The 20,116-nt window shown below is 37.7% G+C and overlaps 1 protein-coding gene across 1 annotated transcript in view; it reads right to left on the bottom strand.

Moving 5' to 3' along the window:
* Nucleotides 1–19,674, bottom strand: part of LOC111247363 (uncharacterized) — a 113,342-nt gene extending 93,668 nt beyond the window's left edge. Inside the window, exons 1-3 of the mRNA XM_086983047.1 lie at nucleotides 19,459–19,674; nucleotides 7,867–8,436; nucleotides 6,055–6,177 (exon numbers count right to left, since the gene is read on the bottom strand). Of these exons, the coding sequence (XP_086839173.1) occupies nucleotides 6,055–6,177; nucleotides 7,867–8,436; nucleotides 19,459–19,593 (828 nt within the window). The 5' untranslated portion in view covers nucleotides 19,594–19,674. The remainder of the gene's footprint in view (nucleotides 1–6,054; nucleotides 6,178–7,866; nucleotides 8,437–19,458) is intronic.
* Between the last annotated feature and the right edge of the window lie 442 nt (nucleotides 19,675–20,116).

Below are 20,116 nucleotides of genomic sequence, written 5' to 3'. Positions count from 1 at the left end.
TTATACGTGCGCACAGTATTATCTACGCCGCTGGCCACGCGCTGAATTAAAATAAGTTCAATCACACAACTAAAATTTTACAGTAAGAATAGTAGTCAAGAGATTTTTTCCAATTATAACGAAAAAACAACATATCTTTAAGTTAACTATTACCTAATAAAATAAATCTCCGGTCCTACGGGACAAGTCAGCATAGGGCAAGGTTCGTCTGTAGATCTAGCATAATGCAGCTCACATGGGAAACAGAGTACGTACCATTGAATACTACTTAATTTAACAATGCATAAGTGTACATTATAGGTAGGTCTTCAATGAAGCCCGCAGGTAGCAGTAGTGATATATCACGGAAATCGTATTATCCCTTTATCATGTAAGCTTTACTTGAGGGGAAATAACTATGGTTAAAACAACGTATCCTAGAAAGAATTTAGGCCATTGAAAAAGAGCGAAAGTTTTTTGCAGACGTTAATGCTGCTTAAGCCCATTACTATGTAGGCAGATAAACTTTTCGTTTCAAGTGTTTACTATAAGAAATCGACGCATTTCCGCACTTTACTATTTCACTGTTTCGTTAATGCACTAATGTTATTGTCGAGTCCTCAGATAGAATGACACTGTCGGAGTATCACATTTTGTTCAGCGAACTAGGTAAGCAATCGTCGATTGTATTAATGATATTTCATACTGTATGATTACGTTATTAGCAAACTGGATTTTCCAATATGTTTATATGTCTCGCATTTTCCGTCTCCAATGAATACACACATATTTAATTAAAAGTAATATACTTTTCTCAATATCAGACATGTTAGATGGATCTTAAAAGCTACTATTAGTGTGCTAATTTTTCTCGGTACAGCATCCATTTAAGCTGCTATCGGATAAATAGCACAAGGCAACTAGACACTGCTATAGCCTCTCAAAATTGCGCACGAATCACAGTTCGCTGGACAAAGTCATCTTGGAAACGACAGCAGGGAAGCCAGCAGCTAGGCTCGACCAATGCGAACGAAACTACGGCATACAATACACGGAGTACGGCAGACCTTACAATGACAAGAACTTCTTCAACAAGATGATCTTGCCATTGCTGCTGTTGCCAACAGCGGCACCGCCATCTTCGTCGTCCTTATGACCCAACCTGGTGAGTGCAACAGCAACGTATATTAGGGCGCCGCAGCTTCTCATCTTCGGCGTCACCCTTCCTGACAAGCTGTTCGTCATTGTCAAGCGCCTGCTTCACGTGCTTACCCTCTTAGCTTCTTTCGATGCAAGAGGAAGAAGAATAAAAGCAGACCGAGACAGTGGCCGCTGCCGTGCGGGCGGGCCGTTTACTGACTATGGTCAAAGCAGATGGTAACCGATGGCTGACGCTCGAAAGCAAAAGGCTGTCAGCAATGTCTCTTGCCTAATTCCTATCAAGAAAAGGCCTTCTTGCCGTTTAAGCTAGTTTAGGTGGGAGTGCTAGATTTCTGGGATTATTTTTAGACTCCAAAGTAGAAAGCGAGGTGTACTCTGTTTTAGATCTACTATTCTACCTGCTATAGCTACAGCGTACTCTTACAACGTACTTGTGGCCGCCTGTTTGACTAAAATTACATCATCACCACGACCGTGCGATTAAGCTGTGCATCCCATTATTCTGCACATAATTATAATTAGAGGTGTAATAATGCTAAAAGCTATTATTGCTGATATTATTATAGTTATATTGCGACAAATCGATGAACAGTAAATTAATAAAAATGTGTAACGGATTTATGAATTAAATACTAAAAATGTAATATTAAGCAAAAATTATTGAGTTTCCATTACAAAAAATAATTATGTTGTTTAGCCGAAGTCGGGCTCTGTTATCACTTTTTTATTTATTTGACACACTGAATAGATTCGTTCAGAGTTTGCTTTTGACTGACAAATAGGAATTATATGGAATTATCGTATCGTCTAAAAAGAGAAAATTAGATTTTTATGGTTTTCTTCCTTACAGTGCGTACAACTGTGATGAGGCCTCAAAGGTTTGACTAAAATGGCCGATGGAATACTAGCAGATCCATATCAGACAAGCGAAAACCTGCTGAGATACTTCTTAGTTGTTTGCTCCCTTTCCTAGTATATTTTTTCTATGAGCAATCTTTCCTAAGCTGGCTATTTGTAAATGGTTATTTTGCTAGAGCGCTCTAACTTTTTTATCCTTGGCTTACACCTTGGTTGCTTTTGCATCTCGATTTTTGTTGCCCCCACGAGAATGCGTGTCAAACCCATCACGCTGAGTCAACAACAAATTATAATTGAATTCCCTTTATGCCTCTATGGGGATAGAAGCATATCGGTAGGTCAGACTAGGCCATGCCTAAACAGGCACATGCTATAATCGCCCTGTAGTCTGGTTGTTGTAGTTTGAGATAGATAAAGCAGATCAATACTTATCGCTACTTGCAGAGACTCGAGTCCCTAAGGGCGGAAGAAGTAGTAAGAGTTGATATTATATAAAAGTCAGCTGAGCAGGAATCCCATTAACAGTTAAAGATGCAGGCAAAAGGAGACTACTATGCGGTAAATATGTGTCGATATGAACCTAAGCTGGAGTTAGTCTTTTGGAGGTCAGAGCATTTGCCAGGCTCTAAAGAAGAGCAGGACGATATTTTTATTTTTCTTCATCTTCATCCCATGATTAAAATAGTTTTGATTCATAAAGTGAGTGCCATGATGTTTTTCCGAAATATGGGAAATAGCTGAGGTGCAGACATTGTTTAAAATTTTGCTCAGTTAAAGTACAGCAAAGTTGTTTATGCCATACCGCAGATTGCGGTGGTTTTTGTTTATCATTGTTACTGGGATTGATAGGCCGATTGGTATTTCCGCTCAGTCGATACGGTGACGGACCGTACCACTCATATAGGAGATCGCCTATTTCAACTGATGAACATTCAGGCTTATACACTTATTTATTCCTTTATCACAGAGATTTTTTTTATTTTTTATTTTCCATATTACACATACACGCTAATGCACGCTATTATTACTTTCTCAGTCTGAACTATAAAGTAGTCAAACTTGCTCGGCCCATCCAAGCTGATTTTTCCCAGATATGTCGTCTTTGCCATAATGTTTTTTCGTCAAAACTAAATATACATACAAAAAAAAACGCAAAAATCATTAATATCATTTCCAAAATTATACATATGTATATGTATAGGATTACTGTTAATAATTATTCTGTGTGAGTGTAACGAGCAGGGTCGTCATTGGTATAATGTAACTGGACGCCACAAAGCGCTGCATCTCTAGATGCAGCGCTTTGTGGCGTCGTTTGAGTGTGCCTTTTTTATGCCTAATTTTGTATTGTATATTCATATTCCTGATGTACTGCACAATTATTAATTTCTTCTATCTACTTCTTTGTTATTTTAGTATCACGCAAACATACAACGTTTCTTGCGTAGGTACATTATACAATGAATCTTTCCATCTCCTCAAGCATGTGCTGTAGGCTTTGCGATGAAGAGTTTTGATTATGTGCTCGTTAAAAATAGTTATTTTTATACAGAACCAATCGATTCTCGTAAATCCCTTGAGGGTCCCACAGACGCATTTAAAAAGTTTTCCACACTATATTTGTTGTCGTACGACAAGATACAGCCAGCCAACTTGATTTGCATCTCTCTTGATGTCTTAACGTGGCAACTAATTACGTCTGTGTAAATAAACTCTGTCTAAACTAAACTATTATCTACTATCACGATTTTATTACGTAAATCAAAATTATTTAAATTAAATTAGTTTTATATTGGTCTAAACTTGCCACATTCAAAAATTTTCAAGGTGGCCGGAGTGGTCTGATTTTATCATTGGTTTGACTCAACTCAGAAACGCGTTGCTACAGTTGCTATGGCAAGGGCACCCCTACAGCCTTTGAGCGAAATATTTATTGACTTAGTTGCATAATTCAATTGTTGTATAATACAAGATTAGTTTGGAGGGCATAACGATACATGGAACTTAATAAATTAGTAAGACTACATAAGTTTAGCGCAGTCCTACTTTTGCCAGAAGATCCTGACTGGATTCTTAGATTCACTAATGTCTAGTGGGGTTCATAAGGCCCAAATAAATGACTTTTACATGCTTATTTTAGGCTATTTTGGATTTTATCATGGATTTTATCTCTTTGACAAAATTAATACATGTGTAAGAATTAAGTTTAACTTAAGAAGAAGTTCTTATATGTCTCTGTGGTATTCTATATGATATAGAAAGGAGGGCAACAAGTAGGTTTGCAGTAAAAGCTCACGTGGCAAAAAAAAAAGCAAATTTACAATGAAAGCGGAAATAAAAATAAGTATGTTAAAAGATATATACAAAAAAGGTATACAAACAATGTTTAGTAGAATGTATATATTGTTTTACAATGATGGCGTTACACGACCAGGTATTTATGATTGCTTATTTAAGCAAATAATGCGAGGCTTCTTTTAATAGGTTTTTTTAACGTAGTTTCCCTATGTGTATTTGTATTTCATCAAAGGCTGACATACATTATTTTTCCGTATCTTAAAAGTAAAAAAAGCTGATCTTAAAAATAATATAATTGTAACCTATAAAGCGGATAAATACGAGGAAATAAATAGCAACAAGGAACTCCGCTTCTCTAAATTGTTGGCTGATGCGAGCACATAAAAAGAATATCTAAACAACTAGTGAAAATAGTGGATATTTTAGGAATTTAACTGATCAAGCAGCCAATGCTGTGAATCCGTCATTTAAAATAACAACCGCACTAAATACTATTATTATGTCTATCTTGCACAAAGGAGCTATCAGCATATCTATATACCTTCATCTCCGCTTTAATCCTAAGCCTATCTCCAAATTGTAAATCTGCCCTTGCCCCTTTCTCCTCTATATGTAAACATTACACCTTTATTAGGATTTAGGTGCACACACGCATGTACATAGAGTGACTGGATGCTGTAGCTTAACTTCTGTACTGAAGGATGCTGCGTCTTATGCACGAGGCCCATGAATTTTCTTATGTCACGTATTAAAAGTCTCGGAAGGACAGTAGATAGTGGTCATCCAACTAAAACAGACCTAGTATGGGTTATCATACTGCGTGTCCCAACGTAAACTTTAGGTACTCAGACAGTGCAAGCTCTTTATTATGCGGTAGAATATATTGCAGATAGGTATCCAGTCTGAAAAGAAACTAGAGCGATTGGTAGACAGAAACGGATCTCATTTAAGAAACTTCGAAAAACGATAAAGGAAGACCACCGAAGGTCAGATCAGCGTTTATTGTTCGTAGCAGAATAAAAAAGTGTAGTTGCTACATAATCACCCATAGGTATTAAACGAGTTATAATAAATAAAAACGTTATTAAATAAATATATATATAGGCGATATAATAAATATAGGCGACAGACGCGTCCCAGCGAAGGATACAACAGCCAAAAACCTCACCCAATACTCTTTTATGCTCATTTTATGTGTTCACGTACCATACGTACCAGAGCCATATTTTAACATTTTCTATTTAATGGAATCACTTTGAGTAACTGCCACATGTGTTTCAAATAGCTTGATAATATACATACACGGCAGTACCGTATTCAGTAGCAGTCGTATCTTTCTCATGCGACGACCCGGTTTTTAGTGAAAATAACGCTATGGGCTGTTCTGGCGAGAGATACTGTCATATTACAGTAAGAATATAATTGTTCTAAGCTCGCACTTGTTTTCTCGTGAAAATAAATCTTTTAAGTTTACGTCCGGCACATCTCAGAGATTATACATGCCTAATGAAGTTGAATCTTGCTATGATATCTAGGACACACAAGCCCAGCCTATCCATTCATGATAATTGGAGTTATCGCTCGCACATGTATCAATAGTATAAACTATGTATCACTATCAAAAAAAGCTAAGCTCGGATTGGCAAACTTTTGTGTTAAAGCCTCTGTGTTAAATACCACTCTCTATTGTTTGATTTTTGTAATTGACTGCTGCCTTGGTACATTTAGAGTAAATTTACTATAAGTATCCTGTGTTACCTTTATGGAATCATAGCAAGCAATGACGCGTCCATTCTGAACTTCGACGTTTGAGGCAGGGTGGGCAAATTTGCATTCAGTATCGGGCCGTGTGCATTTGTTTCTTTGAAACTCCCGGCACACCTGCAAATTCATCAAGAAGAATTTAAATCGAAACGCATAAAAATGGGTTTCCAAGCAAAAGCATAGCAGGGCTCATATGCTGGGGCCAGGACCAAACAAAGCTGTATTGAAGTGTTATCAGAAAAATCTGAAGAATCGGATTGTCTAACATTACAAGGTAGAAAGATAAACTATTTTCATGGAAGGTTGTTCAAATGTCTAAGCATAGACGACTGCCTTTCAACAACATAAACATATTCAAAAGCTTACAGTTTTTGGCCCCTTTGCACTGTAAATGGTATATTTTGTTTTACAGCTGTATTTGGTAAATATGCACACACCATTATTCATACATACGCTATAAGCTCTTTGAAGCTGCAGATTCTCAATAAATTCATCTTTTGACCTCGTTGTTCACTTTTTTACTTAACAACTCATAAATAACGTAGTAGACATTGCTAACATACCATCTGCATCCATAATGCTTGTACTGAAGGTACTGGCAGGCGATACACTAGAATTACTACGTTTTTTTTGCATCTCTGTACCTACACTATAGCAAAAATGAGAATGGGACTTAGGAAATACAATTGTTTATAAAGCGCAGACTTTAAAAGTGTGGCTCTGTAAAGTGACTCAGTCAAATACGGATTCAAGCAAAAGGGTATCCAAATAGATTGTATATTGATTATATAATTATAATTATCATAATTATATAATCAAATTGGGCTAGCCCGGCTCAATTTTTTGCATGGCCGCCTAGCGATGTTAACTGATCGAAGGGCATGCTCCACGTTTGTTACAGTTGATTCGTAAATATTGTCAATAAGATTAACAAAGTATGCATTCCCAAAAGAAAACTTGCAAGGCAACACCTGCATTATCCAGTCCGATTCGTGAGTTCTTCTCGAACTGGAGTGCTCGATCGGGGATGTTAATAAAAACCTGATTTTTCCTGTATACATTATACTTCGGTTCACATGCAGTACCAACCAACACACAACGAGAAGACTGAGAAAGGATCGCCAATCTCTAAAGTGGACTTCTCAAGTGCGAAAGGAAAAAGAGGATGCTCTCTGATTAGACTCCACCCGTTCAGATCCGAATAGAGGCAGGCACTGAGTCCCTGTAGAGCAGCCAGTTATTATGATCACTACACGGAATGGGGGCTTGCTTTACTATAACTACAGAAGGTGTCTTGACCATTTTGATGGTAACCCACAAGGTGCATTCTAACCAGCCTAATAGGATTGTATTACACGCACGAGTAGTCATAAAAAGCTAATGAGGATAATGTAAATGTGGAAGTAAATTACTATATTTAAAACTGGCGTAATTTTTTAGAATGCCGCAGTATTTACCTTACTTAAACGTGCTTTACAAAAAATCGACCTGTCCTTAACTTGGGAATCAGTTTAATGAAAGCAATTGATGCTTTTCTTAGAAAAAAAACCGTTGCCTTTTTATATGTATTTAGTTATTTAAATCTCGATTTGAAATGGTTTCATGTATAATAATAAAAATAGTGTTACAGATTCGGTATTTATGTTGTACGTTTGCCTCTATATATATATATATATATATATATAAATTATACCAACATTAATTATATCAGTATATTGATGCTGAAGACTAAATTCATGAAAAAAAAACGTACATCATGTTTGACATATGTATTTGAAGTGTTGAAGGATCTAACTTGTCACGCACCTCAAGCTGGAGCCATCGCGAGTCCTTGACGTTAGCAAGAGAGGTCATCGTCGCCATGAGCGCAGTGGAGCCGGCGAGATTATTGCCGGGTTGACCGTGAGGGTTCACGGGCGGCGGCGGATTGGTGATGGCGGCGGCAGCAGCTGAAACTGCGGTCGGTAGGCTATGGCCGTGTAGACTTTGGTGCGGCGGTCCTGTCGCCTGTATGGATTGCGGCGTGAGTGGAGTCCCGCTTGAAGCGGAGGCGGCTAACTGGGGTGAGTAAAACCAGTAGGCACCAGCAGGCGGAGCCACCTGGCCGGCAGCAGCTGGGACCTGACCCACAGGGGGCGACGTCACTGAGTTTACAACAGCCGGATTCACTGAGCTGACAGATACGGACGCCCCGAGACCCGCGGCGGCAGCAGCGGCGGCGGCGGCGGCGGCTGCGGGCACGACGCCCTGCACTACGGCGGCCGGCACCGACGTCACGCTTACGCTGGCGGGCAGTCCGGGGGAGAATGCTGACGCGGGCGAAGAGCCTACCGACGATGAAGGTGGCGAAGGAGACACCGTGAGGCCGGTAGCGGGCTACAAAATCACAATTACCATAAATACATACAGAGATGGTAATTATTATCTGAATTGAACCTTCTGTGTCTTGCAATCGCATATACTGTACTAACATAAGAGTGCATAGTTTGTTATTCCAAAAAAAAGGAGTATACCTGCTGATAGGAAAGTGCATAACATTTTCAAGCCAAAAACACTTTTTTTAAAGTAAAAACAGCTAAATCTATTTTTTAATAGTAAAATATGTTCGTATTCTGAAAGTCTTTTTCTTAACATCGTTGAACCCTAAAAGCAAGTGAAACTTAATGTAGGTCTTGCAACGTACACGAAATTAAGCTATATCTAACGCAGGTTTTAAATCTTTTCCAAATGAGATAAGGGAAAAGAGCAAGTACTTGATAAGGGTCTACTAACTTAGGTTAGCGATTAATGAACTCTGGGTTGTTTGTGATGCGGATTTAATATCGTGGCCATTTTCTGCTTGCTGCTTGCTGCAGTTTTATAGTTTACTGTTAACACTGGCCATGCTTGTTTATACAAAGGAAACACTCCCAGGTTTGAGTTTGCTACTTCTGATATTTTTTGATATTGAATTTAGTAGAGCCTTGCCCGCACTAATCTAGATGTACTAAGTAAAAAAAAGTGTAAAAAAGTTGCAGATATATGTTTAGAATAAACACAGATTCATAGTAAATGAAATAAACGCGAAATAGTCCTATCAAAATAATTGTATTATACATTCTGTATTTGTTATAAGTAAAATAAGTAAAGTTTCTGATTAACAGGCTTTGCGATACCTCATTGTATTTTCAACATACAAGAACGATCCAATAAAGCCGTCCTTATTTAAGATTAGCTTTACTCCTTACTATGATCTTTTCACCCAGGTATAAATATATAGGCAGCATATGGGATCGCAGTGATGCTTGATTGTATTGAAATTCCTATGAAGGTTAAGTAACCTTAAATTAAGCTACTAGTTTCTACCAGACACTAAACTTCTAAGGCATACGGCAACGTACATTTTTTAATAATGTTTACAAAGAAATGATAGAAATTGGAAAGTGTTAAACTTCTTGACGGTAATAATCACAGAGAATAATCGGTGTAATTATTGTACTATAGTTTTTATGAAGCCTCATTTATGAGAATCACATGGTAAATAGTCTTAATCCATAACAGCTAAATATATGTATGTATATTCCATGGTATTTTTGACGATCTCTTTACCAGGAGTTATACGCTTCTCACTGCTTCTAAAAGACTGCCAAGTACAACATTAGGTAGAGTCTTTTATTTATGATTTCGCAGACTTCAAGTTAAATAAGTGGTAATACTTTAGCAGCGCAGAATCGCTATATTTGACTTTAAAAGATATCTACTTAGCGCGGAATTTTGGTACATCAGAATATACTAAACGCCGATTGCATCGATAGTCTCAAGACACAGATTCGCAAGCACACTCGTTTGGCAGATCATCGTTGCTTCTGGGGATACCTTGATTAATTTTTTGCAGATATCACAGCTTGGCTAACCTTGAAACAATCGTTATAAATTCAATAAAGTTGGACAACATTATACTTGGAATATTTACTGGATTTCTGTAGAGACTGAAAGACGCACTATTTGCACTTAAATTGCTATAGGAAAAAGTATATTTCTATAGTCTATTACTAGTTAGTAATAATTTTAGAGATAAGAGCTTAAGGCTTAGGGATGGTTAGAGTTTTCTGCAGTGTTCCGCATCCCGCTCTACATACAGACCATTATGAACTAGCAAAATATTGAAAACGTAAAATATTATTTTGACTTCAATTTCAAACTGTAATGTATGGTTTTATTTTCGGAGATCCGCTCATCTCTATCACGTTAAAAATGCATTGCTTAATCTTTTTTAATTATTTGAAAGTGGCCTATACCAGTCGGCAGGTTAATTGCGATGAAAATAGGTAGTTCAATTCAATAAAGTGTAAATGATGAAAAACCGTTTATGTATTTCGTTATCTTTATTATAACACGCTAACGGAACACGAAGTAAATGTCGCGCTACGATATACGAAGATCAATATTCTACTGGAAATTTTTTGCGCGGTTTAATTAATTTCGTAATCTATATTAGAGCTATTAGAGCAAATTTTATTTTGCATTCACTAATTCAGCAGGCCATTGTAAGGTAGCCCTTTGGTCCGTTGTTACTTAAAAAATTCGTTCCATGCAGATCCTACTCAGCCTCATTCACGTAAGTATGTGCATGGACTGATTGTCATCGGAATCATCAGCGCGACTAAACCTGATGGATTATTCTGCTAACGATTACGACCATTATCGTTACTTAGGGTCCGAACCTATTTGATACTAAGACTGAACTGGCGGTTTCAGGTTTTAAAGTGCACTTGCTAAACTTGCTTTATGACTTTGCTGGGTTTATGGCTCACCATGAGTAACGGATTTTTTTCCGATCATAATTTCATTCATTGCCTGTAACTTTAAAAATTGAGTATAGAACCAAGCACGCGCATTTGTCTATAACTGAATAAAAACATGTAGTACGCAAATTCTAGCGTATTTGCTCATATACAGTTTTAGATAATAATCTTATAACCCGTACCGCGAGAAATACCAACCTTGACAGACGGATGTTTTAGGGTCGATGCCTAGATCGACTTTTTTTATTCGTACGTTAGTTGCATGACCCAAACGACAATCCTCGTTCGAAATTTGTTGGCATTAAAATTTTATAGAGTATTTATAAATTTATGTTCATGTTAATTTAAACGTATATGAATAGTTTTCATTAAAGTTGCACGATCTGTTCGATTTCAACTGGTGCCTCCACCAAGTGTCACCAACTTTCAGCAATTGAGTGAACCTGAGGAATAAGACGCGAAAAATCGCTTATGTTAAAATCTAGAAATTTTAATACAATTTTACATTCATATCAAATTCTATATTGGATTTTAAAACCTTTGGAATAACGCAACATTTTCCCAGGTGGTTTTTAGGTCTATACTAAAAAAACGTATTGTGAGATTCACACTCAACGTTCGTACGTCATGATTTGAGAATTTGCTATCGCAGACTTTATGGAAGCTGTGTAGACGAACCTTTGAGACGAACTTCTCGAACCTGAATTATGTAAACCATTTTTTATAAAAAGTGATTTGCACAAACGAATGTATACGTAAATCTCTTTTTCCTTCTATGATGAGACACGCAATGTAATGTTGGCTAGCTTTATGATGTATTGGTATAGTTGTACACAGTATCAAATCGAAGTGTGAAGTTCTTCGACGCCGAAATCTCTGATCGTAAGTGATGTTGTGTAAACTACATAACCGAAACATACTACTATAGATTAAAAATATATTTTTGATGGTATCAGAAACATTATTGAATAAATAGGTTATTGGTAGTAATCATATTCTTATTACTTTTATCTTAGCTATCAACATGCTGCTTTTCCCAACCATCATTAATTTTACCTGGTCATGCAGCGGTTCGAGCGCTTTTAGAAAATAATTTTTATAACTGTCTACAGTCTTTGAACTCAAGGACGTAATTTCAAAATTTTTTATTACTAATAATAATATATTAGCACATTATAAAACGCAGTTGTAGATGAGCCATATTATGTATTGTTACAAGCCAATATGGCTTTGAAATTGAGTAGCTTGTCGGACAAGTAAGTGGATTGAGGCCAAGGTTATATTCCTTTGCTCAATCTAGGCATGGCGATGAAGGCTGACGTTGTCATGAAATAACCAAAGGGTGTGCTTTCGATTGCTGTACTAAACGATCCATGAACCTCTTGAGAAGCTCGAGGTAGAGGGCTGCGTTCATTTCCAGCGAGTACATCCTGTTAGACGCCCCATTCCATGGTCCATTCGAAATACTGCCATCACATTCATGCCTAAAAGTGCCACCGAATCCAACTTCTTTTCAGGGCGTTGCTATTCTCTCGCGTGGTCCCTCTCCGGCTGGTGGTAGGGATCGGACCGTGCCTCGTTTATAGAGACCGTATGCTCCAGGCGGATTTTTTGTTAACTAAAGTTCCGCGAATTGCATGTGGAATACAACATATTCACTTCCAGGCCTGGAGTCAATTAACAGGGAATCTATTTTTTATTCAGTGCCAGCATTTTTAGTATTTAGGTTATAATTCTATGATACGTTACATGTGGAATACCACGCCGACAAAGCGCTTAGGCTCCTAGCTCTGCTTGTGTGAAAATCCTCTCCAATTATGAGAATGTGCCCTTGTTCCTCATCTCCTGTCTTCAACATTCCAATCCTGAGATGTTTGCACAATTCAGGTACGATACTTTCAATTCGGTCTTTTTATTTAATGTCTTTATCAGTCTTCGATTAATTTCCGCAACAACAATTTTCGCAGGAACAAAAATTTGACCACTGACCGTTCATTTCCGAAAGTGAAGATTTTTCTTGTGTATTAATTTATCCTCGACTCAACCGGTTTTAGCGCCCGAGCTTCTACAAAGCTATATAATTTCCAATTCAAATTTCATCTAGTAAAAAAACAAGCGAGATTTGGCTGGCGCGTAGTTTAAAAATTATTCAGTTTCCAAATCTGTTGGATTTGCTTGTAACAGTTTAACAACAAACCTTCTGCATAAGAAGTATATTTAAAAAAGATGAAAAGGTTATCTAAAATATGAGATACTTATTTTTCTCGCCAAGTAATCTTCTCAAAGAGCAGGATTTATTCTTCTTATGATAATTTAAGTCGGATATGGAGCAGCGACATTTAGAAAGATTTAAATGGATTTTATTCCCATACATTTGGTGCGTGTTAAGCGCACTGGGTGGACAAATTTTATGGAAACCTCCTATATATATATATATATATTATTCATTGCCAATATACCAACTCAATAATATTATTATTGATGTTTTTTAAATCAAAAAAAGAAACGACGCTGCGCGTAAATTCACGCTGAAGCCATGTAAGCCGCCAACAGTTATGTCAATCTGAAAAGACGGGTAAGTATGTAGGAATACGGTAAATCGTGGTGCCAGTACTACACCGCTTCTCCATTATCCTCTACATATTTATACAAGTTACAAAAGTGTAAGCTCGGCTGAAACCCAAGAGAGGGACACGTGTATTCTCGAATTCACCTTCATTTGTAGGAGCCTAGAGTGCGAAAGGCGATCGGTACGAGCATCAACGGGCATGGTGCCAGCGACCGAAAAAAAAGGCAAACAGAATAGGCACCGTAACGACCCAGGGATGACGCGAAAATATTAGAAATAATACGACAAACCGTTACTGCAAAATCCTGGGACAGGCGTAAATTAGTTATCATCACATGTGTAAAGGTGTGGCACTTTCAAACAATAATTAGTTCAGAACGCGGACGATCTTGAACCTTAAACTAAAGCACACGCGTGAATGACGCTGTCGAGTGCCATGGAGCAAACTAAGATTCTACTCAATGCTAACTATATCTGTTACAAACAAATTTCACCTGTCCCGGTGCTAGTCCTGTCATCACTGTTAATTACAACGCTTACCTAGTAACGAGAGCCTTTTTGCTATCATTTATATCGTATATATATATATATATATATAGAGAGAGAGAGAGATACACCAGCTACTTTTATGCTCCCAATAATGCAAATACATAAATGACAGAAAAAAGACCCCCATTACTGGTTAAGTGTCGTAATTAGCCAGTGCCGTTTTTTAGATCGTCATGTGTATCTCATATACTGGATCTATATATATCTCAAAAATATAAATCAAGGCTATTTAAAAAGCAATAACGTCGCTCGTGATGATGTCTTTTAACCGATAACATGTGAGTATATTAAAGTATTAAAGTATAAAATGAACATATGTTTTCATTGTATGCCATAGAGAACTGCGAGAGAACATGCTCTTCGACTGGGGGCTTTCGCATCGTATAAAAAGTCGCGAACCCGCTGGAGCAAATTTTGTATAAATTTATGTATCCTAAAATAACCAAATAAGCCTCACATTTTGAGATATGTATATAGAATAATACGGATGCTTTTAGCTAACGAATGAATATTTTATTTAAGTAAAACGTGTTCGAGCTTAATGATCGTTTAGATGCAATTCCTCTAACAAGTATTATATATACAAATGTTCGACGTTTGAGTAGAAACTTTGTAATGTAATTGTTTAGCTACTTTACTCTAGATTTTGTTAGATTTATGGTCAACATTTGCAACTCAGTAGAACCGAATAAATAGTCCAACTTCTTACTTTGTAGGATTCAATGTTACAAACGACTCTTAGACTCGGTCTAGATTCGAATCCGATCAGGATCATCGATTTATACCAACCACCCAATCACAAAACCCATTCCACAGTCTTCTCATATAACTACACCTACAAACCATCTGACCAGTGATGCCCTTCGTTCAGTTTCATTGACATAAACACCTCAGCACTCAACTTGGCGTATTTGCGGGTACTTCCAGTAAATCCAAATTGAACACCTACATTTACTACCACTGAAATTACATTTGCCGTTTAGCCCACCTGCCGCTGATTGTACTCCAGCCTCTAATATAGACTGAGGTAAAGAAAGCCCAAAAATGATAGTTTTTATTTTCTATAATGCGTCAGGTTGCGTGCAGTTTGTACGCACCTCTTTTTTCGACTTCTTCGAATATTTAGTCACTCTTTAAGAAGCCGGGATATTTTAATTATTTGACCTTCTCTGCCACAAAAGCCTTATGATTACAGTGAAAGTTGGTCTAAATTATTGTGAACAGACGTGACCCCCACATTCAAAGCAGGTAATTAAGAATCCCTCAAGAATTTCGGCGCTTTTGTGCAACGTTTGGTAGCGTCGCAGGTGCCTTCTTTTGAAATATTAATAGTTGAAAATTTTAAAGAAGTTCTTGCGCATAACGGACAGGATAGTCGTGCGCAACGTATACTCTTATTCTGACTAGGGTTCAAGATTAGCGCGCATAAATACACAACATGTGTACTATTGAACCGAAGCAATCATCTCGTTTAATCATTGCTAGAACTTACATTATTTTTATTAGATTGGTTAAAAAGAAATTCAGTTTTCTCGCTCACTGAGTGTGAAATTTCAAACAGGACTTTCGATAGCAATTCAGCTCGGCTTCTTCCATAGTTTGGGCAACACATAAATTTCTCTGAAAAAGAAGGAGGAGCCCATGGTTCATGCATCCTCAAGTCCTCTTTTGAAACGCTTGCGGGTCGTGCTGCAGAACGTGGGGAAATCCGATGGAGCAAAATCTTGGCTTAAGAAACTTGATGTGTCAGAACTTGCCTTTTAAGATTGGTGGATAGAAAATACGCGCCTCAAAAAGGTCTTGTGGAGTTTAGCTTTGTTAGGTAACACGATTACTTTGCACGATTTTATGGCTACTTCTGTTCGTTTTTGACGACTTCCTTACTTAGTTTTATTAATTGAGTCGATTGATTATCGGCGTTCACCTTTTAACCAGAACATCTCGATTTCATATCTTCAGTGTGTGGACAATACAATTGAGCATTACCATAGCACCATCACGGGGACATTACTGTGTGGTAGCCTGCGAAGTTTTAGCTGAAATGTACTAAGTGTTGGCTAGCGCAGTTTGAAGGGTTCCAAATTTTCTAGAATATTCTGCCATATAAATTATAGCCCGCCTATTAGAAAAAAACCCTACTTCGTAATAATAGTATAAAATAAAGTAGATGAATTTAGGCGAATTTATTTGACTAGTAGGCATTTATAGGTAGCGCTATGGAATAGTCTTAGTGTCATGCTTTTTAGACCTCGTTGTTTGTTCTAACAGTTGTCTTAGGTTTAAACAGGATTGTTTCACTAAAGTAAGTTTAATTTTTACGAGATATAATTTTTGTGTACCGTTACTGTGCCTCTTTCCTTAATTGTAATACTCGCACTTTTACAATGGCATGTTATTGTATTTATATGGTTCACTGCGTAAAAATTTATTTTGTAATAACTTGATGAAGCCAACATTTCAGCAATGTGATATCCATGATCACTTCGAGCACGTTTCTCATTTCGGTTTCGATTTTTATGCGTCCCAAAGGACCTTATGATAATGTCAAGGTTCTTTATTTTACCGATACGAAGTGCTGACTAATATGATTTCCCGTTACGAATAGCCTTTAACGCGCTGCATCATATGGCGTCAAGCCCAAGAGTCCAAACCTGTATAGTATTACGTCAAACAAGTTACCACCATGCTATTGCGCGAATCACATAGTCTATGCAGCTCTAAGTCCGTTATTGCGTTGTTGTGGCGTTCGTCTCCTTTATTTAGCTTGCAAAATGATTGCATGCATATAATTTGAATTCATCCTTGGATGATAAATGTCTTTATATTGTGTACTAAGAACCACTAAATAGAACGCATTTTATTTGTTGCAATTTTCGTGCACTATCTTGCTGTAATTACACGTCCATACATGTTGCTTTTGTTTGGTGAGTTATCAATAACGATAATTCATGCTATTTTCTTTTATTTAGAGTAGCTTTGTCTTTTAATTGCTGATGATTACACTGCTGGCGCCTTCACATTGTAGAAGGTGTCGGGGCCTTAAGAACCCGTTGTTTCTAGTATTATATGTGACAAAGTGATTATAAATAATAATATCGTTGGTCCTTTGCTAAAGCCAGTTTAAACTACCAGGTGGTTATTATAGTATAGTGCGAAACTATAATTCGTTCTTCTATTACACTCTCATTTTTTCGTGCATGATTTTAGCCAAGTAGTTCTGTTAGCAAATGCTTTTTCGCATCCAATGTTTTTATCTATTCTTAGCATATTTCATTCAATATTTGGCTCTCATAGGTTAGGCGTAAATGACATAGCTACAGATGTCAATAATCTGTAGATTAATATCTTCTTTTCGTGAATAACATAGCAGAAATTCGGCATGCTAATTCTGTGGCCATTTTAAATGCGTGATCAGTTTCTACGCGCCATTTGAGTTGTAGGTTTTCCCCACCGAACTAAAACCTTTTAGCACTCCTATCTTACCTATGGGCTTGTTCGTGGCAGAGTGCGCAGAATTTCGAAAGTATTATGAGGAAAGACTACAAAATGAGTTTACATACCGGCCAAATGTATCGCCGTGCTGCATACTGGTTGGTTCCATGGATATAGAAAATTAATGATTGTAACGCAAAATGACTCATTAAAGGGTCAAAATATTCAAAGTAGATTAATTGACACTATGTCGCGGCATCGTATTCCAGTCAATGAAATTATGTGGCCTTAATAAAGTCAGAGTAACCATACAGATACGCACATTACCTTAAATTATCATGATTCTTTGTGAGATTTGCTGGTATTTGCATTGCTTATATTTTTGTTATTTCAAACACCAAATCAAACGTACGGTAGATACGTACTCATACGAGAATAATCGTAGTAATATTATTACGTTCTTTTACGTCATGTATTTAAACTGCTAGGAGGAACTTGCTTCAGGCGGGTTTTGTTGGACTTATCCAGGCTTTTCTCCAATATATCTACGAAATGCCATAGTAAGCATATACCATAATAATCACTTATTAACGCTGAAATTTGAACTAATGAGGCCGTATGATCATGGTTACTGTGCTAACATATTCAAAAGGAACGCGCATTAGTCACCGAGCCCACGCCATCCCTTGATTCTACTACCATTAAAAATATCGCCGCACAAAATACTATAGGGGTAGACGCCGGCAAGCACGGTAATACCCGTCATTTATTTAGGCTTTGTTATCGTTGCTAGAAATTACGGCTTAAAAAGGGCATGTTATTTAGTCTTTACTGTATATTGCAACAGCAAGCATCAGTTATGTCACCTTATAGTTGCAAAATGATATAGTATCTATAGTACTGAGATACTAATTCATTACTATGCTGAAGCACTAGAATAATTAGATGGTATACCAAGTGTGAAGCTTATATGTCTGAGCGATAAGAATCCACACAGATGACGGAAGGAATGGCAGAACCAGAGTACTTTCAATGCGAAAGTACAATAAAATAAAAATAATTGTCTTATTCACAAGCAAGCAACATAGTAAAATTGGGTAGGTAGATCGTGTACACAGCGTGCCAGTCAGTTATAATATCGATGGCTGCCGATAAGTTATTTTTCAGATTATTTTGTTCAATGGTGTAGAAGCCGTTGAGTTAGACGCTCTGAATAACGCTACTAAAGACCCAAGTATCAACGCTACCTTGAAATTTAGCAGTGCCAATACGAATTATTTGATTTCCAGAATTGTCGAAAAGCGCGTCTTACAAATGTCTTTTGTATACATAAAAGTAATGTCACTTGAGTAAAAGAGTTTTTTTGTATGGATGCTTTTTACCACGTGACGAAAGTAAACATACACATAACCGTAAATATTTAGTTTTGTAGTGCACAGAGAAGCCTCGTGCGATCAGGGCTACAATTTGATTCCTGACTTTTGATCTCGAACGTCATGATCAACTAAGAAGTAACGTTCTGTTTGTGGTCAGTTATTCTTTTTCACTTATTGTGCTTATTTACGTATTACCATAGCGCCTGATGAGGTGATCGATACACGACATACAGCCTATTTAGCGTCTACATATCGAGTTAAACGACACAGTATTGTCAGCTATAGCTATTCGTACGGTTAGTGTAGATAAGATCAGCGAATAAAGCATGTCATTTCTCCCATATTATCCCATCGTCTTCATAACCTAAGATGGTCCGGAAACCTATCAACAAGACACGGCACATGAGCTACCTTTGTCTCCTTTTAAGGCTTTCTCTTTGTTTATCTGGCTAGCCAGCCCGTCAGCTAGACACAACCCGAAAATAACCCGGCAGACTCTGCTATAACTGGCATGTAGATGGCCTACCAATGTAACAGCATGCTCCCCCGCAACAATTCACCAAGCTAAAGTGAAATAAGGCTTATCTGACCTAGAGTCGTCGCTACAATGACGAGTAAAGGTACAAGAGCTGCTAGCTACACGAAGAGGCAAAGTGTGCAGTTAGAAAAGAAGCGGAAGGATACCAACCTCCTCGACTTGACTGACAGGCGGAGCCAGCAAAAAGCGACTGACTGGCAGAGCTTTAGCACAGGATAGGAAAGATAGTCTACCGCGCGAAAAGAAGCTTTTTCGTTCCTCTCTTCTCGGGGCCCTCATCATCATTGCTATGACACTGCCGCTGATGTCGGCTGGGGCACATCAGCCCTTAGGCAGTCTCCGCTTGTCAAGAGTTCTAAGTGAGACGTCTGCGTAGTGAAAGAGCTGCTGAAAACAACGCAGCAGAATAATCGTCCGAAGAAGATGCTGCGAGACACCATAGGTAGAGACCGCCCACGCACTTCAAGCGGTCTGAAGGACCAGTAATTTCTAAAAGGAAAAGTAAATTATTCATTCCCTTCACCCTATACCACTAGTCCACAAGGGTTGCTTTTGCAGCCTCAACGATGCTGCGAAATAGCTTCGCTACGGTTCAATTCACCGTCGCTGTGCAAGGTTCGGGAAACTGATGGATTTAATAGAATAATCACCTTTAAGAGAATCATGTTGTTATTGTAAAGGATTATTGTTGTTGACATTGTCCGATGCATTGTTATTTCGCGGGATCAGCTAATGGTCAGTCGGGTATATATAATGCCATTAGGTGTGTCCATTCATTTCTCAATGCTTCCGTCGTTATTCGAGTCTG

Source organism: Varroa destructor, unplaced genomic scaffold (genome assembly GCF_002443255.2).
Source record: "Varroa destructor unplaced genomic scaffold, Vdes_3.0 BEIS01000003.1, whole genome shotgun sequence".
Taxonomy (NCBI): Eukaryota; Metazoa; Arthropoda; class Arachnida; order Mesostigmata; family Varroidae; genus Varroa; species Varroa destructor.
Note: the sequence above shows the minus strand (reverse complement) of the source record. Positions and strands in the feature narration are given on the sequence as shown.